Source organism: Electrona antarctica (assembly GCF_951216825.1).
Source record: "Electrona antarctica genome assembly, chromosome: 19".
Lineage (NCBI taxonomy): Eukaryota > Metazoa > Chordata > Actinopteri > Myctophiformes > Myctophidae > Electrona > Electrona antarctica.
The window spans coordinates 11,039,788-11,061,919 of NC_136800.1; the positions used below are offsets into that span (position 1 = coordinate 11,039,788).

Here is a 22,132-nt window from a genome sequence, read left to right on the forward strand (position 1 = left end):
AGTCAGTCTACAGGAACCTTATTAGAACTGGTCTCACATGTAGGACAAAACTCACGTGGATGCGGGATCGGCCAAGATAGACATTGGCTCTCCACTCGCTCTTCATCCAACGATACTGGGAGGACCTGGGATGCACTACCGGAGGCTTGCTGTGAGGGGCGCCACCTTCTCCTTGAGCCACATTCTGGTTGGACTTGGCGCTGTTGTTGGTAACAGCCTGGGGCTGCGGCCTGTTTTAACAAGGAAGACGTTTGAGTGATCAGCCATCCTTGAGTCGAATCTTGCAATGGTAACGATATGTACATCTTAGAGTTACCTTATCACTAGGGCTTTGGAGGGGTTGTTCATTCGTGGTGCGGAGCGGGCACTGCCAGCAGGGTTGAACATGAGAGGCAACTCCATCAAAGGGTTGCATCCATAGCGGAAGGAGTACTGCTCACATGCTTCCACTCCAGGGAGCTGGAACAGAACGGTTCAAGGTTATATTCTACAGCCTCGATAAGAACTTGCCAAATCATTCTACCGATTTTATTTCTATTTTTTAGATGATGTTTTCCGCATTTCTGCTGTATTTCGACACACACAGTGAGCAGAGAGACAGAACATGCAGGAGAGAGATAGAGGGGGGAGGACATGCAGCAAAGAGCCTCGGGGCGTATTCTAACCCAGGCCAGCTGCAGGAAGGATTTAGCCTAATTTACAGTACTAGACCGGCTCCCAACTCGAGAATGATGGAGGTCCAAAACGATGCAAGTTGGAAATACATTGAACCCGTGTTCAATGTAGCCACAATACTACGAGGTCTAATATCCGATTTTGTACTGTACAAAGATAGATAGTATGTAGACATTTCACAATCAAATGCATGCCTTCAAAGTAAAACAAAGTTGTAACTAGCATGACACTGGACAGCCTTTGCTCTGTTGAAACTGCAGCCCAAACAGAACACAACTACTGTACAAGCTAACAACGCCTCGCATCGCAGCCCTTTATTAGCCATTAGGGCAGGATCTCCTCGTTTATCAATCAGGGACGTGCAGAGTATTAGAGAGGCATGGCCTGAAATCCCGTAAGAGGGCACGTTTGGACAAAAATTGCGAAAATAGCAGATCTACAAGCTCTATCTACGCGAGATCTATCTCAGCTATTTTCAGGGCGCATCCCAGCACTCTTTATCTACTGGAGATGCGGTGTGTGACATAGATTTCGAAACAAATTAGTTAAACGCAAAAAAAAACGCTGTGTTCAAGTTCAGGAGACTTCGGAAAAAAAGCTATTCTTCTGAATGCTGCCTTCCGGTATGGCATGGAAAGGAGTGGCATTTGCATTTCTTTCACCATAGTAAATGCTGCATTCATGGTCTGGAAAGGGAAGTTGTGTTTTACAGACGGGTAAAAGGGCAGGGGCTCATGCCCCCTTTGAGGTTTATGTGTGCACGTGCCTGAATAAGACAGCACTGAGGACCCTAGCTGGAGCACTCATACAGTCATTTTAACTATGCATGGACCTCATGGTACTCTAGAACCTCAGCTCAGTGTCATTAAAACAAAGCTACAGACCTCTCAAAACAAACTATTACTAGATCTCACTCCCAGGACTCGCCTAACTCACTTTACTAGGCTGGGACAAAGTACAGGATCTTGCAATGGGCCTTCAAGATACTCCGGGGATCAGTGCCCATGTTATCTGTCAAAGTACTTCACTAAAGTGAGAAACGGCCATGGACAACACCAGAAGGAGCTCCACTGATCTCGTACCGATCTCGTACGGTATTGATGATAATTTGTAAAGTATATACCTGTATTGAACATACTGCACACTGTTTACAGTTAATTAAAATGTTAAGTTCTCTAAAATCACAAAAAAGCAGATACAAACCGATTCAGTGATTTTGGTGACAGCAGAGACTGTGAGCCCAAAAAGGTCCTCTCCTTTTAGGTACACAGGGAAAAGTTGTAGAGTGCCGGTTTCAGCTCTTTTCTCAGCAACTGGGCCGAGAACTTTATCCCATACTCCTAGTGGGACAATATAAACAAGAACTTTATCCCATACTCCTAGTGGGACAATAAAAACAAGAACTTTATCCCATACTCCTAGTGGGACAATAAAAACAAGAACTTTATCCCATACTCCTAGTGGGACAATATAAACAAGAACTTTATCCCATACTCCTAGTGGGACAATATAAACAAGAACTTTATCCCATACTCCTAGTGGGACAATATAAACAAGCAAGAATGTTATATATAGGTTAGATTGCTGGTATACATGGACAAATGACATTATTGAATTGATGGAAGGAGTGATCGGAGGCATACCTTTAGCAGTATGGTCAGTCAGTAGCAGTTCTTGGTAGCCCTGTTCAATGACCCGGATGCTGAACTCTGGCCGATCATCTCTTTCCTCCACAGAGCACACGTAGCGGCAGCGCCGGTTGCCATGGCGCATGCTCCAGTAGATTCGACAAGCCTCGTAGCCAACTGGGAAGATGGTGGTGGCCGAGTGGAAGGCAGCCATCTGCTGGGGTGTGAGTTGTCCGATGGCGTGCAGCACCAGGCTGCCCACGCGAAGGGTGTAGCCTAGCTCGGGCTGCCGTATGGCAGCCGCCATCTGACGCACTTCGTCCCTCTGGACGTAGACGCGGCGAAAGACAGCGAAGCAGCGCAGCTCGTGGTCCAGTGCCTGGCCGGTGGCGCCGCGGGGCCTGTGGGCGTGACACAACATGGTTTTGTCCTTGAAGAAAGTGCAGTGAGCCTGCAGGGCGCAGGTGAAGTGGTAGACGTTGGTGCACCGCAGGCGGTGGCAGCCGCTGGTGGCACCCATCTGCTGGCAGTAAGCGCAGCGGACCGACTGTCCGCGTCGCAGCGCCATCTCCACATTGATGAGGGCGCCCGCCTGGGTCTCGTACACCTCAGTGGACCACAGGGCACAGTTGAGGTGGACCCACACGTCCAGATCGAGGTTGAGGAGCCTGGCGGGGCCATCCGTGATGCCGTCTCCCAGCTGGTGGCAGAAACAGCAGCGCCTCTGGTCGCGGAGCGAGGAGGCCGGCCGGAGGGAGGCGCCCAGCTTCTTCAGGAGCTCGTCGATCTTATCATCATCCGGGAGGAGGGAGTTCCCCCTGTGCACCACCACTTGGATCGTCCACTTCCTCCAGCGCAGGCCCTTGTGTCTCTTCCCCTGGTGCCAGCCATCATGGTGGGCCCTCTGCCGGGTCTTCAACTTCACTGTTACTTTGATGGTGTCAGTTTTGGTCTCTGTCTTTGGTGTCACGCTGGCCGTGGGGAAGGGGATGGGAGGGGTGGAGGGGGGAGACTGCTTGGGCTGGAGCTGGGCCAGGCAATGGACGTCCAGAGAGGACATGTTGTTGCTGTACTGGTGCTGGGCTTTGGAGAGGCTCTCCTTCTCCTCCGAGTCTGGCAGAAGGGTCAACGTTTCCTGGAAAGACCAGATGAGAACATGATGTACAACAACACACAAACAAACTATTATATTCTCTGTCTGTTTATATTGTCATGTTAATGCAAGGTATGCTATCATACAAACCTTAGATTCTGCGTTTGATCCGGCTTGTGAGGATGAAGACGGGGAAGAGGAATAGAGAAGGAAGCAGCTGTGACTGCAAAAGACCAAGTTCCCCTCGGAATTCAACTGACCTTCAGCCTCCTGGAGAGAAGTTGGAGTCACAGTATGAGGAGATATGATAAATGATTCAGTAATGAATTAAAGTCTGATCAACATGCCTCACTGAAGTTAAATTGGAATAAAAATGTAGTTATGAAATAAACATCAAAAGGCTACGGTATTCAAATAAGCGAGGCATTCCCAGTCAGAGAGGGGGCACACTGCTTAACCCACTAATTGCCCTGGGCGGGATTGCACTTCAACGGGGAGGATTTGCATAATCAGAGTATATGTGTTACTATGCGTATGTGGGCGTGTCTGTGGTTGAGTGTGGACATAAAGTATAGATCTGTACGCGTGTGTGTGTGTGTGTGTGTGTGTGTGTGTGTGTGTGTGTGTGTGTGTGTGTGTGTGTGTGTGTGTGTGTGTGTGTGTGTGTGTGGACCTCCAGGCTGAATTTGGATTAATGTAACCTTTGAAGTGAGGTCTGGGCCTCTGGTCATGACCCGTCTATACAGTGCCTCCTGGGAATAGCTACCACTATTATAAGCCATGGCCTACAAGCATGCCCGTCTGCCTTAGACGGCTTTCAATGGGCCAATATACATTTCATAATAATTCAGACATAACCATTAACTAACCTGTTGGGGATGGTTATGAATGTATTTAATATGGAGGTACTGGACAGAAATGTCAGTGTTTACATAATTACTCATTAGGTTTTCAGGATGTTTTCTTTTTTTTCTTGACTGGATTAAGGTGGTTTAAGATCACATATACATTAAGGTGGTTTAAGATCACGTACACAATCAATAGTTACACAAAAAGGACTGCCAACCTGACCATGTATTTTTTACTGCTAAAGATTCTTCACAGTAAACATTACGAGAAATATAATGTGTAATGTGTAATGCATTTTGGAATTGAATTACAGTGTTTGTCCCACACTCCTCCTGATGTTGTAATGCAACTCTGTTATGCTTCAAAGCCTTGCAGTGATCAAGTCTTCCCAGGATGGCATAAGAAGAGGAACCATGGATACTAGACATGCCAAACTATGCATCTGGAGATCACTGCAGTACCTGTTTGTGGGCAGGGATGTCTTTGGTGGATTTCTGCACTCCATTTCCAAGAACCACCACCTTGCAGTGACAGCACCACTGAGGCTTGGTTCCTGGGCTTCCCGGGGTTTTCTGTTCAGATCCTCTGACTGCAACTGAGGCTGGAACAGACACACAATTTAGAACAATTTCAATTAGAGTCTAGACACAACCAACTACTCATGTATGCCCTAGAAGCAAGCCCATTAGGATCATCGTTCATGTTTTTCTACAAAGGCATGATTTCAACAAAGACTGACGGATGAAGATAGGGGGACAGTGTTTCACAACATGCAACGTCACGATGATTTTACTCACAGTATGTTCAATAGTAAAATCAAACAAAAATTGGTTTGGAAGATAAGCACCTAATTAAAGACCTAAAAGTATCTATGCTAGAGCTGGATAATAGAAACAAATGCCTGCATCCGTTCAGTCATGACGAGGTGTCCACTTTCTCATCTATAAAAGGTGCCCACATTCATTATACCCGTGCCTGATGTGTTTGACAGTTTGTGAGCCAATGTGCTCCAAGGATCATTACTCTGTTTCATTAGCTGAGAGGATCACCGGCTGGAATCAATGAGGATGCCTGTCAGCACCTGGCTAGAGCCAGACACTGCCTTTAAGCCCCAGATGGATAATGATGTGCAAGACAAAACGGCCATTTGTAAACATTGTTAAAAGAGCTAATTACATCTAAGTATGGCTGTGAAGGACACCATTGCATATTGAGCCCAGTGTTTTGAGGGAGATCTATTTTTATTCAGGTTATACGGGTAGCTCAGTCGGTAGAGCTCTCGCCTTTAGACCACAAGTTCTTGGGTTCGATCCCGGGCACCGCCAACTCAGAGTATGAGTAGCACAGCTTGGTGCAGCAAGTCGTGTGGGAAGTACTGGGAGCTGATGGAAGGTGTGGCGCTCCACCTCAGCATCCCAGGGGTCTAGCGCATTGTAACGGGGATAGACTCCCGCGTGTTACCGGCCGATACCGACAATAAGCCACCCCCGACCTGCTAGTGTTTTGCGGGAGATCTATTTTTATTCAGGTTATACAATATGATCTCACCTGGGCCCTCAGGTTGGAAACGGAGGGGCTGCTGGTGATGCTGCTGCATAACACTCTGTGCTACTCCGCTGGGCCTCATCAGCTGGCCGTGGCCCCCGTGTGCGGGTCCGCCATCAGCGCGGCCCTGGAAGATCATTGGGGAGCGATGGTCCAGGCCCACCCTCAGCCCGCTGAGCATGGCCAGGGGACCCCTGTCTGGGGTGCTGCTGACCTCATAGCTGCTAGGGATCTTCACACAGAGGAGGTCGGAAATGGCTGCCACCACACCTGTGATGTTCTGAAACCAAGCCACATGAAGAGTCTTAGTCTCGCACGTCCTTATTAAAAAATACATATAGATCGACAATAGGGTTGTGACGTGAATTTTATATGATCGATCGTCACCACTAGGTAATTGAATCGATCGGGATAATAGTCTCGTCATGTGGGGGTAGGTGAAAAACAAAATCCCACCCGTGTGAAGTGAGGGGCGCTCTTATCATCATAGGCCTTCATCATCACATTCCGGCCAATCACAATTGGCGGCCTCCCTTTTTATCCTCAATACGTACATTGCTGAGCCAATCAAATCATCGCTATGGGGTGCTCCGCCAATTAAATCATCGCTATGGGGTATACACAAACACACTGGGTATAGAAGGGGCTAGCGCCCCTCAAAAATTGTGACAGTCAAATTAAATCAAATTAATGATGTCGTGCCGTTGTAACTGGTCACCCACTTGACCATAGAGAGAAATTATTAATTAATTTAATTAGAGTAAACAAAGTTATGTCAGTTGCCTCTGTGGACATATTGCGGCAGAGTCGATGCATAATCCCATGTTTGATGACAGAAATATATCCTCAAGTGTTGGGCACATGCAGTTGAAGGAGTTCAGACATGGAATAACTGAAGCCTAGCCTCGCTAGTCAAGTAAGGCTAGCTGCTAGCGTAGCCCCTTTAGCTAATAACCGCTAGGCTAACGTCATGAAGGGCTATGTGCAAGATTCCTGGAGACAGAATGGACAGTCATAGAAGGACAGTTCAGAGAATGTCAGGACATCAAGGATGCCATGGATATTTATAGGAACTGTAGATTATTTTGAAAAAGAATATATTTTTGAAAAACATTAACAAATGCAGATTATGACGGATTCTTTGTGTTTTGATGACTGTCAATCACACGATTATGAAATAACTGGCCAAGCCCTACATTACATTTTATTTTGTGGCATAGGACAAGAAAAAGGACAATTGACTATTTAGACTACGTAAAAGAATACATTAGACTATGTAAAAGCGTAAAGAATTTGAGTTCTCTCACCTCAGCTGCTTGTGGCCTCAGAGTGATGGCCACAGACACCAGGCCCTGTTTGGAATCATTGGAACTGAAGGGAGAGCCGAAGAACATTCCAGAAGGCTCCGTCTTGACGTCCTGCAACTTGATCTCTGACCCTGCAGTAGTAGGGAGGACATTAGTATAATAGATAAGGGTACTGAATAGGATTAATAATCTGCCATTTAGATGTCATGCCATACTGGGCCAAGAATGACGGAAGAGGAAAAGGTCTTCTGTGTAGGCCTGTCACGATTACACATTTAAGTTGATGATTAATTGTCACACAAATAATAATTGAACATTGGAACGTTACAATTTGTATTTCTGTTTGACTTTTAGGCTTCGTACTCACAAATTGCACAGGGCAGATATGACAAATAACTTAAATATACAAAGAAATCACATTTAATATTTTTGTACAATTTTTTTCTTTCCCAAAAATGTACAAAATAGCGGAAATAGCTGATCTACAAGCTTACAACACGTCATCTTGTAGATCTGTAAATTATCTGAAAATGTTTGAAAATGTATGGACATTTTTCAACATGGAAACTATTGACGATTATGCAAAAATAATTGCGATTATCTCAAATAATTGCGATTGGGCGATTATGTAATAATTGTGACTTCTGTGTGAATAGTGTGTATTTGGGGTGTAACGATACATTTTAACAGCGATATGCTATATCGCTGTTATGATACATGGTTACATGGATATTTTCTGTTTCCATATGGATATTACTATAGTGTTACACCCTGGTGTGTATTGTACCTTTCCCACCAGGTGCAGGGAGCATGGGGAGGATAGGAGACAGGCAGGGGGAGCGGGGCTCCTCCTTCACCCGCGACAGGTCTGGGTAGCGACTTATCTCCATGCCGACCACACTTTCGGGAGACGAGGATGGAACGAAGCTGTCTGGTGTTTCCCTGTCTTTGCAAGGCTCCTGCCCCCTGTTACTGTTAAAGCCAAGCCAAGAGAGACAATTTATGATGACTTTCAACATTATCGCTATATATATTACACATTTGTTGGAGTGCTAATCAGGGACGAAATGTTCTTATAATCGTCACCACGCACCCCCCCCCCCCCCCCCCCGCATGCCCCCCAGACCCCACCCCCAAGGTCCCGTTTTTGCTGGGTCATTTAGGCCTATCTCACAGCCCGCTTTCCACGCCCACTTCCGGTAGATAGTGGTGTCATTTAACATTAGCATTTACAGAGTTTTTTTCTCTGGAGAATCTAAGTACATTTCCTAATGTAAAAATGTGACAGACCAATATTATTATGAAGCAAACAAGATGGTAAATCAGCTCGAACAGATAGAACAAACCTTACCTTGAGAAAACAAAAGTTGTAGACTTCTTAAATAACGTCTGTTAACATGTAGTGTCTATGGAGTGACGTCACGCTATCACCACTAGTCCCGAAAGGGGGCGTAAAAAGGGGGCGGGGAAATTCTGTGAGATAGGACCGGCCGAGCATGCCCAGGGGCGGGGGGAGGTGTTAGGAATGTAGAAAAACTAGAAATACCCTAAAACCATCAAGGGGGCTTGAGCCCCGCAGCCCCCACGTAGTCGTCGTCACTGGTGCTAATGTTGGATTCGATGATTTACCCTCACTGGTAACTGTGATATTGTACTTGAAAATAGACGATTCACAAGCTCACAATGCGCCATAGCATTGTACTGTAAATCGTCTATCTTTGCCAATATATTCAACTAACGCATAATGTTTGCTTATTATTACATGCCCAGAATAGGGATGCTAGGGTTCATGTAGTTGAGCGACGTTGTGACAGCCATCTGTACAAACACAGTTGTAAATCCCTAGCATCTGGCAGCATCTGGCAGCATCTGGCAGCATCAGGCACCGTTACCTGAGCTCTTCCTGGTTGTTGTGAGGTGGGGTGGGGAGTGAGGCTGGAACATCCACCGTTTTGGGTCCCTGGGCGATTGCTCGGGCCAACAGGTCTTCCTCGGTCCTGAATGGGACATGGAGCGGCTTCGGAACAAGGCCTTTGGAAACTGGTGTGGAAGAGGAGCACATTCAAAAGTTATTTTCCCCCCTCGTGGCATTGCACAGTGCACACAGTGAATTATAACATGCCTTAAACTGCACACTACCAACTTTATGAAATCAACTGCGACTCTGCAAACTTCTAGAGCAAAAGTGTCAGGATTTTCACCTCACTCAATGTTCTAAAATGTCAGGGGTTTACATATTTGGGAAATGGAAAGGGGAATTGGAATTCTAAAACACGAAAGATATATTTATTGTCACAAAAACGTAGCCTCTCTCTCTCCCTGAATGCTCACCTATGACAGCGGCTTTGCCTGCCAGCTCTTCTGTTGTGGCAAAACCGTTGATCATCTTCTGTCGGTTCACGGGTGGCGGAGTGGGAGGGAGCGATGCCGGTGGTGTGGGAGGGTTGCTCAGGTTACTCTGCTGTGAGAGGCCAGACACAATATGATCAAAACAGAGGGTTGCGGACATCCAGTTCGTTGCTGGTGCTGGACACAAAGTGACAGTTCAAAAGAATAAAAAGCCACACAACAGCATTGCTAAGTGTTTAGTTTACACACAGGAAAAAAAATACATTGTACGTTTCGGCCACAGTTGACCTTCATACGTAGATGATGATCTCATCACACCATGCTGCTGCTACTGTTGCTTCCCTTGGGAGTCAAAAAACGAGACTCACCTTGTAGGTCAGCTGGGAATAATAGTCAGAGACTCCGTCTAGCGACGCGCTGCCAAAGTTCCCAGACAGAAGGCTCTCTCCGTTCAGCTGGCCACTGCCATAGGGAGCGAAATGGGCAAAGTTGACCGCGATGAGTGGCTCCATTAGGGGAAGCAGGGAGAGCTGCTGTAGTGGGGGGGGGGGGGGGGGGGGGGGAGTAGTGGGGGAGAGAGAGACAGAGAGATAGTGTCATATAGTGTCAGCGACAAAAGTCTGCAAAGTAAAAGCCCAATTAAAGTGTTAGGGAATGTTCAAGCTTCAACTGTCTAAAGCAGTCGTTCTCAAACATTGGCATGCCAATCTGGGGGAAAACATTGTGCCAGTCACTTCACTTTCATAAGAGGATATGTGTGTAAAACATTATCCAACATTCTTTTGGAAAGATTTTTCAAAATCTTTCAAAAATAGCCAATCTTCAATCCCATTAAGTTACATTGCGAGCTTGTAGATCTTCTTTTTGAGGGTAGCTCCTCCTATGCTCAGATTTGTGTGTCTCTGTGCATGTGTGTACCCCATAGCGATGATTTGATTGGCTGAGCATGTGTGTAACTCATAGCGATGATTTGATTGGCTGAGCATGTTTGTGTGTACCCCATAGCGATGATTTGATGGGCTGAGCATGTGTGTAACTCATAGCGATGATTTGATTGGCTGAGCAGGTGTGTACCCCATAGGGATGATTTGATTGGCTGAGCACGGAATGTGATGTATGATGATAAGAGCGCCCCTCACGTCACACAAGTGTGATTTTTTTATACCATAGCCGAAGTATAAAATAGGGTTCAAGTTAAGCCATTTCTTTTTAATCAAACTGTGTTAGATGTGATGTACATTCTATTACAGTACACCTCTGAGGGAAAATGATGCTGCTAAAACCAAGAGGGGGGCGGGGGGGATCTTAAATCAATAACCAGCCCACATGAGGGTTAGCATAATGATAATTCTCCTTCCATTCTCCGGAAGAATAATAACCGCTACTAATGCCCGGGTGCTTAAGTGTCACCCAGCAATATCATTTTCAAGTACATAATTGCTGTAATATGCTTACGATACATGAAATAGTGCCTTCACGCCCAGTGGAAACAGTGTTATAATTCAGCTCTAATTAGCACTGCGATCGACTGAAGGCGGCGCGATGATTCCATGCAAGGCTCTCCTATAATGAAGGACGTCCCCACAGCTTCTTTTGAGGTGCTAAAAGGATTACGGTGGCGTGTCTCCCTTCCACTGTCAACGGGGATAAGATCACGACGTCACATTTTACCTACCTGTTTAATCTGGGTCATTATGGTGTCGGTGCCAGAGTGCATCAGATGCTTCTCATCCCCTTCCTTTTTCCTCTTCTTATACCTGGAGGCTGGCTTCTCCCCACCTTTGGGTGCTCTTTTGTTCCTCCCTTTCTTCTTTTCCTGCTCGGGAAGCAGAGGTCCCGGGAAGTCAGCCATGCCATCAGAGTACGCCTGTGGGTGAGAGGGAAGATGTCACTTCCTATTTTAAGTCTGCTCAGTCAAGAGCATATCCTAAAACATAGTTGTCTTTGAGCAGTAACATTATTATCAGAGAAACCGGCATTTTGAAAGCTATTAAGAGTGACTCAGCTATGACTCAGCTATGACTCATAACAGTGTAACCCTGCGATGTACATCCCATTTGAGTCACTTTGGTGCGGCTATGGCCCATGCTGTCAATCACTTTCAGCTGAAAGCTTTCATGAAAATGCAGACTCACCCCATTGCTGTCCATGGAGCACTGCCTCAGAAGGGCCTTGCAGTCTATTGCCTCTTCCTCCTCAGAGCGCATGCTCTCGTCTGACCTCTGGTGAAGCAGTCCCTGTGGAGGCGTGCTCTTGTTCTTCAGGAGGTGTTTCAGAAGTTCGTTGCCGGCCTCACCCTTGCCGGGAGGACTCTGCCCTGTGGGGAAGGGGGACATGCCCCCTTTGCTGCCCTCTTCTTTCACAGAGCCAATTTCAGAGCTCAAATGGCCATCCCTGGGCCCGTGGCACTCACTGGCCTCGATGTGCTCCAGTTTGATGTTGCTGAGGATCCGCTCTTGTTCCAGTGCCTGGGCCCTCGCCGCGTCTGAAGGGAGACCTGGCTGTGACCCATGCCCGCCAGACAGCTGCCTCTCCAGCTCAGAGTGGCTGGGAGTTGAAGAGCCCTGCAGGAGCGGGGATCTGGAAAGGTCCTGGTCTCCGAAGAGATGGGTGTTCCTAGTCGGTGTGGAGGACGTGTCTGATACGCACGGTGTGAGAGGAGCGGTGAGCTCAGAATGCGGGGTAGAGGGCGTCTTGACCGAATCCAAGTCATCTTCTTTCTTCTTTTTGCGATTTCTCTTCTTTTTCCCTTTCTCGTCTGGGATTATGTTGGAGTAGAGCTGAATTAGGGACTGTCCTGATCCGGGGTAGTTGGAGGGCAGAGGTGTGGAAGCCTCACCCCCAAAGTCACCTGCCATCTGAGGCATCATTCCCGGCCCGCTGAACCGACGAGGCCTCGGTTGACCCTGTGGAAAGTTAGCTGCTTGCAGGGCAAGATTATCAGGCCCAAAACCAGGCCCCATGTCCTGGGGCATCATCCCATTGCCCATCATGGCCCTCCTGTCACCTTGCATAAATGTTCCTGGAGGAGAGCCCATGCCCTGCTGCTGGGGAAACATTGGACCAAGCTGTTGTTGTTGTGGAGGCCGCGGAGGCTGCATGAAGTCCTGAGGCAGATCGGCATTAAAAAATGGCATCTGAGAGAGTGGCCCGTCCGGCCCCACCATGCCTTGCTGCTCCATCTCCATGCGCTGTTTGAGTGCCTTCTGTCGCTCCACCTCTTGCATCAGCTGCACCCGCTGCCTCTCCTGCTGCTCCCTCAGCCTCTCCCGCCTCTCGCGTTCCTGGAAACCCTCGCTAAACGGGTTGTTGTCATCAAACTTCATACTCCCCGACTGCGCAGGTTTTGCGCCTCCGCCCGGTGGAGCCTGTGGTGGTTGGGGTTCCACTGGCATCTGGGGGTGCGGAGGTAGGTTTCCTATTGGCATCTGATGAGGCTGGCCCGGATTCCCCAAGGGCACCTGCGGTGGCATGATGGGCGGCATGCCAGGACCCGCCATGGGCATGCCGGGGCCCGCCATGGGCATGCCGGGGCCCGCCATGGGCATGCCGGGGCCCGCCATGGGCATGCCGGGGCCCGCCATGGGCATGGGAGCTCCGGGGTGCCAGCCTGGCGGTGCATTGGGCATGCGCGGCGGGGCATTTGGCTGTCCTGGGTGAAGTTGCATTTGCATCATCGGGTTCATAGAGGGTTGCAGCATTGGTCGTCCACCTGGCACCATGCCAGCAGGACCACCTGGGACCATGGCAGCAGGACCCCCTGGGACCATGCCAGGAGGACCCCCTGGGACCATGCCCGCAGGACCACCTGGCACCATGCCAGCAGGACCACCTGGGACCATGCCAGCAGGACCACCTGGCACCATGCCAGCAGGACCACCTGGGACCATGCCAGCAGGACCAGCTGGGACCATGCCAGCGGGACCCTGTATAGGTGGCATCATGGGTGGCATGTTGTTTTGCTGCTGTTTGACTCTGTACTCCTCAATCAGCTCAGCGTGCTCCTTCTGCTGTTTACGGATCTAACACCACAGAGACGAAACATATAATTAGGATGTAATTCAGCGCACTTGATTGCAGAGCCTAGCAGCTGCTGTATATAGTCAAACATTCTTTTCCATTGAAATCAAATAAACAGAGTTGCGATGCTAGGTTCACTGTTTACCTGGTATTCTAATTTCTTTGTAGCGCTACTACATTTGTCCATTTGCCCTGTTTGTTTGGTTCTGATCGTATCTAAATTGTATGACACCTACACGTACTTCACAGAGGAAAGATGTATAAAAGATGACGTCTGAGACACATAGCCCCTTTAGGACGGGAACCCCATTTGGGGTTTTTACCCTTCAAGATGGGAACCCCTTTTCGGGTAGTTGTTGCTATGTACAGTATATTACATTTTTTATAATATTTGAATAAATACGTTTTTCAGAAATTTAAACATTTTTAGAAGCCGTTTTTTTAAATCTGCTTCAGTCCTAAACGGGTTAAGTGAAGTCATTGTATTCAAAGCTAAAGCTAAGGTGAGATGACTTTGTCCTAGCTCGGGGGCAGCCAGCCACGCTTCAGAGAGTTTGAGTTTTGACAGGCTGAGCGTTTACCTGCTCCAGTTGTTTCTGCACTACACCCTGCTGCTCCGTGACATGTTTGAGCTGCTCGGAATCCTCCTCTGGGAACTCCCGTCCGGCCTTCTTCGCCGTCCTCTGCTTGGCTGACAGGGCCTTCTTAGATTTCCTGTGAGCTCCGATCTTCTCTTCCAGAAACTTCTGCTGCATCTGAAGTAGTTGCTGCGTTTCCTGGAGCCACTCCTCATACTGAGCCCTCTGAGCGTTGTCTAAAGAAAAGAGACAAAGGCTCCTTTGTTATTGAGCTTGACAGTATAAAAGAAAATGAAAAAACATTCAGACATCACCAGCCCTGACATATGGTACTTAAAAATAAAAAAGGAGAGGGGGGGAAAAAAGAGCTAAGAGGCACATAATTGAAGAACTTACTGACAAAACCGGGTCCAAAGTTAGGAGGATTGGGCCTTGATACTTGTGTCAGTTTGCCATCCTGTGTTTAAAAGTGGACACAAGATGTTAGATGCTGTGTTCATTCTTCTTGTGATTGGTGTATATGAAAATGTAATAACATGCAGGTGGACAAATGCTTTAATTACCTGTCCAACCACTTGTGGGGGTAGGGGAGCACTTTCAGGACACGGTGCTACAGGACCAGGAGGAAACCTGTGAAAAGACACAAAAGCACACTTTAAAAGGGCATTTCTTTGTACTGTACAGCTCATTCAACTTTCCAAAACAAACGTTTTTTAAACATGTATTAGATCACACAATGAGGAAATGTTGCTGTTCCGTTTTGTTGTTTTATTGTTTATTGCTTTGAAAAAATGTTGTATTATGTTGTACTATATCTCTACAGTATTTCCACAGTTGAGAATAGGTTATCTTTTAATACTCGTGTTGTCCTGTTTTCATAAATTCACAGACTGTTTTTAGTAATACTGTGCATAATGACACCAGAGGTTTCAGTAATGGGCAGCTTGCCCAAAATATACATTTCTAAAGAGATCATTTATTTATAGATCATTGTCACTTTGGAATAACCTGCCTCGAAACCTCTGTTGCATTTACAGTCAATTAACATTTAAAAAGCATCTAAAATTACATTTGATACAGTGAAGTGTTTTTTCCGCTCTCACTTGTAATTTTAGCAATTTCCATTTGCTTTCATCCGAACTAATGTGTGTTGAATACTGACTTTTTAACAATTGTGCACTTGTAATTGTATGTGTACTGGAATGTTTATTCTTATGTGGACCCCAGGAAGACTTAATAAAATATCAAATCAAATCGACGACACTGCAAATGAGTGAAACCTCAATGAAACGTTTGAATGAATGAATGAATGAATGAAACAATGCTATTATTGAAACTAGCTGAATCATGCAGTAGAGCAATAGCAGTGGGCGTGGTTGTCTGGACCCACTGAAAAATCGGCCATTCATTTTTCCCCATAGAGATTTACAAAAAGCCTAGAATCCAGCCATCCAGGACCCAGGTGTGTCAAGACCATAACACCTTTGATTCTATATAGCCTGCTAAACACACAACCAAACACCAATAACGTGTTGTACCTGTTCATGACCATTGGTGTCATTCCCATGTTGTTCTGGACCATTACTTTATTGATGCCTTTCAGTGCAACCATCTTGGCCTTCATAATCGGGTCAGTGATGGCATCAAAATCTGCAATTGACAAAAAAAATGTACAGTGGCTTTTCAGAGAGAATTACTGATGATAATGTGCCAATTGTGCTGAGTTTCAAACCTGTTCTAACATTTTAACAGAAACACTTCACATTATGACTGGCCGATAATAACCAGAATCACCATTATTGCTCACTATTATTATTCACTATTATTGCTTGAGTATCATCATATAATTTACCGATGTTGGGGAAGAAGGAATCACTAGAGCGCTGTCGTATCATGGCCTGCATCTGTCTCTGCTGCTGCTGCTCCTGTCTCTCCTGGTCCAGGAGATCCTGTAAGAGGAGCGGCTGCTCCTCCAGGAGCAGTGGCCGGTGCAGTTGGCCATGCTGGCTCATGGCCGAGTTCAGCATGGCCTGCTGTGCTTGGGTCAGAGGGCCCTGGTCCGCTCCGGGGGACAGCCCCAGCTGATGTTCCGACACAAACGCGGCCATTTGAGCTTCCCCCAAGGTGGTGGCGGGGTCGGCTATGGTTTGGCCCATTGCGTGTCCAGAGGAATGCTGAGTATCAATGGCCTGGTTCTGCTGGGGCATGAGGTTGTTGCCTTGATTGACAGATTCAACCATTGGGTTTAATGACTGGTCTTCCGGCTGCTGCTTAATGAGTAAACTAGAGAGGACCGGGGTGGAGTCAGGTAACGCTCCCTGCTGGTTTGCAGTTATGTTGCTTCCGGCCGCTTGCTGGTCTGTCACCTCTGCAGCATTCTGACCATCTTTCGCCTCAGTTTTGATCTCCAGCCTGGGTACCACAGGAGCTGAGCCATAACTCCCGCTATTTTCTTGTTTGACTTCAGAAAAGTGCTCATCTGAGTCCTCTGACTTTGCCATTACTGACATTGAAGTAGATGAGCTCTCAGCTGCTCCAGAGTTTGTGTTTTTCTTCTCAGACAGAGCCTTCTGGATGTCTGTGGTATCATTGTTATCATCCATTGGGTCACTCAGATCCAACTCCTCGTTGAACAGGTCTTTCTTGATGTCATCGAGGTCAGGGTCTGTGTAGGCAATGATGTCGAACTTGCCAGATGTAAGGAAGTCATCGAGGTGTAGGTCGTTCGTTTCCAGGTCTAAGTCTTTGCCATCCTCTGCATCCAAATTAAGGTTATCCAAGTCAGCATCAACCAAGTCTTTCACCTCTACGTCCTCCAGATCTTTGACTGCAGACTCCTCCGTGTCCGTGTCCATGCCCTCACATCTACCCGACTCAGAGTGCCCTGTAGAGGGAGTATGCAGCATCATTGATGCCATATGATGGGACTCACTTGTAACTGGCTGACTCATCGATCTCATCAGTAGAGATTGTTTAGGCATGTTGCTCCCTGGTATTTGGGGCTGTTGGTGTAAATTGTCCATGCTGGCCGACAGGTGGAGCTGGCCAGTCTGGTTGCCCATTGGGTCCATCATCCGTTGCCCTTGGTTGGAAGGAAACCTAAACTCGGGTCCACCCATGAAACCAGGGGGGGGTCTATGTGCCAGCATGTTGGGGTCCATGTTGTTCCCTTGCATACCACCGGGGGCGAAGGGCATACGAAGCCTGTTCTCTGCAGCCCTGTGCCGTAGCTCGATGAAAGGCTGGCCCATGATGTTGTGCTGCTGCACGGGCATCCCGCGTGGAGGGAAGTGCTGCGGCAGCCCCGCGGGGTTCCCTCCCATAGGCCTGGCCATGTCCATAGGCATGGGCCGTCTCATTTGAAGGGGGACATCTTGCATCGGATGAGGACCTCGAGCAAAGAATTCCTGGCTGCCATGTGGTACTGGACCACTGGGTGGAAATGCAAACCTGAAAGTAAATAAAACATGTTTTAAAGTATGACGCTGTGATTCTTTCTTAAATAGGGCTGGGTATTCACAAAGATCTTCTGATTCGATCCGATTTGATTCAATATATACACACTGCAATAGACAAGCGGTGTGTGTGTGTCCATCTGCGGTGGGGACACACAAAATAACTATGTCCAGTTCAAAAGGTGACACGGACAAGTGAAGAATGCGCCCGACATGCCTGCAAGGTTCAAATGGGCGTCCAGGCGTGTGCATCATTCGCGCATGAGAACTATTTAGCCTGGAAGTAGTTTTAAAGTAAATATTCTTCTTATACAAACTAAAATTCTCCATATTCAAGCGATCACAGGGTGAGTATATGATAGGAAAGTAATTCTATGGTTGAACTACTCCTTCAATCAGCATGAGCAATGAGTGAATTTTAAAATCCATAATCGATCTGACACCCTTCATCTACGCTCTCCATATGCCTACCTTTTATTAGCTAACCACTCACAATACATTGTCTGCTGCCCCACTTCGTGCAGAACTGCTCTTTTTAATCTGTTGTCCTGTTAGTCCCACAATATTCAGACAATGTCCCACATTTTGATTGGCTCTAGTTTTCAAAAGTGTATGATGGGAGTATTATACATTAAACATAAGCCAATCCTGGGCGGGGCTATAGCATCAACGCTATATTCTGTGGCATCTCTATTTCAGCTGTCTAGAGTTTCTGTTCGATATGTTACTAGGCACAAAGAAAACAATATAGACACCTGAGGTCCATGATAAATGGCACTAATACAAGACCGTCTTACTACGACTTTCCATTTGAAACAACGTTCGACAAGGCCGAGGATGTAAGTTAATTGAAGACCCCCCCTGCGGGCGTTACTGAAGACTGTGGAGCCACTGCAAATGGCCCCTGATGATGTAATAGAAAACTGTTCGCACTGAATAATTTTTAAAGAGCCATGGCGCATGGGGAAACTCCAACACTGACCAATGGCATAATGTCAGTAAGTCAACAGACTTTCACATTTATTGGGCTGGCATACAGTTGGGTGCCACCGATATTGTCCCTTATCATTTGACCCATTTAGGCCTGACCTCAAAATTTAAAAAAAATCCTTCTAAATCCTCCAGTTTTCTGAAATAAATATTTTCACGATTTTTCAAAAATAGCAGACCTACAAGCTCGTAGCGCGCCACTCGGTGGCGCGCTATGAGCTTGTAGATCTGCTATTTTTCAATAGCTAAATTATAACATAATGTTTAAAACACCAAAAGGGGTTTTGCGCAGATCACGCAAACCTCAGCAAAAAGAAAAGGACAATATCGATGGCCTCCAACTGTAAGTCAACAGACTTTCACATTTATTGGGCTGGCATGGCATCTGCTCTTGCAGTCCAGCCTTCCTTTGTACAACGAAACATGATTACACAAAAGATCGATCTTTAGTATTCGATAAATCAAAAATTTCAAAATCAATCTTATTAATTTGAAAGTTTATTATTTTACCCAGCCCGATTCTCTATTACATAAACAGTAGCTCATTCAAAATGTGTTACCTAAAATAAGTGCAATATGAGAACAAAATGACAAACCTTGGCCCCTGATGTCTCAGTGCAGGGTCTCCAGGATGAGGAGCCCTGGAATTGGGCCCCTCAATAGGGAAAGGGCCACGTTGATCACCAGGGAAAGGCCCAGGGAATCTCATGGGCCCCCTCATGGGCCCTTGTCCAGGATAGGGTGGAGGGGGCCTACTGAACATCTCACTCTGCTGCCCAGGGCCCTCCTGGGGCCAGGGGCGAGGTGTTCCTGGGGGCATGCCACTGGCGGGATCCTGGGGGAGTCTCTCCTGGCGGATGATGCTCCTCTGTTGTTGCTGCTTCAGGAGCAGCTCTCGAATTCGCTGCCGCTACAAAATTCAAAGCAACATGTCAATTTGTAAGTGCAAGCAATTTATTGAAAGCTTGTTGAAAAACTGCAATACATAATTATTGTGTTTTCCCTACAATAAAACCTAATTTTTAATGAATGCTTTTTTTCTTACAACTTGATTAATGACATTTTTTAAAGATTTTACTGATTTTCAAATTCGACTGCTGGAAAATCGACTGCTGGACTAAACAATACTATGACGGCTCAATATACACTATGTAAACTTAAAAGGATCCCTGGCTAATGAGCCAAATATTATTTAATTTGTTATAATTGACCACTATAAATTTAAAAACACCTTAAATATTTTACAAATAGTTCATCTTTTACTCAAGGGGACAATGCCTGTCACAATTTGTCCATGTGCCGTCCAGCCCTATGGAATGTTATTAGCATGTCCTAATGAAAACAACGTAATACCTCTGACGGTCAATATGAACATGAAAACAATGATCTTGCTGTGATCAGTCCGAACAAGCAAGTTGAACACAAAATGCAACGTGCACGTACCTGTCTGAGTCTTTCCTCACTGTCAGCTAAAGGAACACTCTGAACCTCAGAGGACGGGCCAGGCATGGAGGGGTTGTTTGACAACTGGCCAGGGTCTTGCAGGGCATTGCCACCGTTACCCATGCCCGACGGATCCTTCATTTCCATTTTGTCAGCCGCCTGCGGCCGAGGTGTCATGGGGGCCTGTTCAAAAGGGTCATGGACTGGTGTCTGATTGGGTCTCCTGGAAGGAGACTGAGTAAATCCATCTTCTGGCATGCCGGGGTGTTTTGGTGTTTGTGAGCCGGTATGAGGGTAGGGCTCTTGTAGCCTGACTTGAGGTGGAGAGAATGGATCCTGGTTCCCCATTGGCCCTGGCCTTGGCCCTTGTCTGTTGAGTCCATCAGGCCCCATACCAGGCCTGGGGGTCCCTGGCTGCTGGGCATAGGGATCATTGAGCATTGCTCTGGGAGCCCCTGGCTGAAACATGTCACCACTCCCTGGCCTCTGTGACCCGGAAGCATTGCTATATGGGTCCATGGGCACCCTTTGGCTACCTGGAGACTTGGAAAACCTTTCACCAACAGCCGGCCGTGGGGTATTGGGTTGCTGGGCGTAGGGGTCCACCGAGTGGGATGGAGACATTCTTTGACCACCGTGAGAGGGATGACTGAACTGATTCATGACACCGGGGCGAGGAGTCGAAGGGGCCTGTGAGTAAGGGTCTGAAGAGGGACTCGGGGTGTTCGACTGCTGTCCGTAGTTATCATGTGGGCGCGGGGTGCCGGGCGGTCGGGCATAGGTTTCAAAGAATGGCCGAGATTGGCCACTTGCCTCATTCATGGGTCGAGGGGTTCCGGGAGCTTGAGCGTAGGGGTCCGTGGCAGGCTTGGTGGGTCCAGAAGGTTGGGCGAAGGGGTCATAGGTATAGTGGTCAGGTCTTGGGGTAGAAGGTGCGTGAGCATAAGGATTTCTGGACATTTGTGTCATTGGTCCTGGCTGAGCAAATGGGTTGCCCTGAGGGTGATGCTGGCCCATTCTGGGAGGACTGGTAAAGCTGTCATTCCCAGACGGCCTAGGGGTGTGAGGCTGCTGAGAGTAGGGGTCATTTTGTTGACTCTGGGAGAACCTGTCAGTGACATGCGGCCCTGGTCGGTTAAAGGGGTCCTGAGCCTGGGGAGGGGGCATGGGGGTTTTAAAAAGAGGGACTGAGCCGGACTCGTTGCTACCAGGGATAGGAGCTAGTAAAGGCCGAGAGTAAGGGTCAGACAGGATCATTCTGTTCTGAGCCATGCGCTGATAGACTTCGTTTCTGATCATAGGTCTAGAGTAAGGGTCTCTATTCGGGGAACCCATTGGAGGTCTCCCCTGGGCAGCTTGACTCGACCGGGGGGGACCCATGGGTTTCAAGAAAGGGTCCATCTCCACAACTGGTCTCGGGGTGTCGGGAGGCTTGGCATAAGGGTCACTGCTCATGGATGTGGGTGAGCCAAAGGACTCATGAGCAGGAGAAGGTCTCCCTCGGTCCTGTTGCTCCATCATGGAGGTGGGAGATTTGCCAGACTCCATAGATATTCTGCGACATGCGTTCGGCACTAGAGCCGGCGGTCTCGGCGTGCCCACCATCTTAGCATACGGGTCCCATGGTGATGAGGGTCTCGAGCCAGAGGAACCTGGGGAGAAGACCTGAGGGGACTGGGGCTGGGAGGAGGGGCCTGATGGAGGTGGAGGAGGGGGCCGCAAGAACACATCCTCGGGGGGCCCTGAAGTGGGAGTCCCAGGAAGCTGTGGCCTGGCGAAGCCCTCCTTCCCCCCAGAGTGGGGCTGCATGGGGGACATGCTGCCATTGCTAGGCTGGGAGGCGGGGCTCTGGTTCCCACTGTTGTTGCCGTCTCCATCAGACAAGCTGCCTGACTGCTGTTGCAGCTGGAGCTGCTCATTCTTTACTTGCTCCAGTTTCTGTGTGGCTTCAATCTTCGCTTGCTGTTTGCTCTTCTGCCTCATTTGCTGGTGAAGGACCACAATGAAAAGGAGGTAGGTATTAGACTTCAAAAGGAATGCAAACAATGCTTTCAGTCCAACATCCTAACCAGACAAACAGGACAGACTATGTAGTGGTGGTGCAGTTGTCTCTGGGGGGGGCCTTTCTGAAGCACCTTTCTGTCGTCTTAACACTAGCAAACCTGCCGCTGCATTCCCTGACTTCACTACATACTCTCTT

The 22,132-nt window shown here is 47.7% G+C and overlaps 1 protein-coding gene across 4 annotated transcripts in view; it reads right to left on the reverse strand.

Moving 5' to 3' along the window:
- LOC306943948 (histone-lysine N-methyltransferase 2C-like) overlaps window positions 1-22,132 on the reverse strand; it is a 99,691-nt gene that overhangs the window by 2,526 nt on the left and 75,033 nt on the right. For 3 of the 4 annotated variants that reach the window (XM_079530506.1, XM_079530507.1, XM_079530505.1), the window contains 21 exons: window positions 19,933-21,918; window positions 19,086-19,399; window positions 15,897-17,494; window positions 15,583-15,694; window positions 14,608-14,674; window positions 14,441-14,501; window positions 14,048-14,280; window positions 11,582-13,468; window positions 11,122-11,313; window positions 9,815-9,979; window positions 9,429-9,558; window positions 8,990-9,137; window positions 7,885-8,069; window positions 7,098-7,228; window positions 5,794-6,070; window positions 4,707-4,846; window positions 3,547-3,666; window positions 2,319-3,438; window positions 1,879-2,015; window positions 317-459; window positions 56-230 (listed from right to left, as the gene is read on the reverse strand). In XM_079530506.1, coding sequence (XP_079386632.1) covers window positions 56-230; window positions 317-459; window positions 1,879-2,015; window positions 2,319-3,438; window positions 3,547-3,666; window positions 4,707-4,846; window positions 5,794-6,070; window positions 7,098-7,228; window positions 7,885-8,069; window positions 8,990-9,137; window positions 9,429-9,558; window positions 9,815-9,979; window positions 11,122-11,313; window positions 11,582-13,468; window positions 14,048-14,280; window positions 14,441-14,501; window positions 14,608-14,674; window positions 15,583-15,694; window positions 15,897-17,494; window positions 19,086-19,399; window positions 19,933-21,918 — 9,321 coding nt within the window. The remainder of the gene's footprint in view (window positions 1-55; window positions 231-316; window positions 460-1,878; window positions 2,016-2,318; window positions 3,439-3,546; window positions 3,667-4,706; window positions 4,847-5,793; window positions 6,071-7,097; window positions 7,229-7,884; window positions 8,070-8,989; window positions 9,138-9,428; window positions 9,559-9,814; window positions 9,980-11,121; window positions 11,314-11,581; window positions 13,469-14,047; window positions 14,281-14,440; window positions 14,502-14,607; window positions 14,675-15,582; window positions 15,695-15,896; window positions 17,495-19,085; window positions 19,400-19,932; window positions 21,919-22,132) is intronic. The other variant, XM_079530508.1, reaches the window with a different exon arrangement.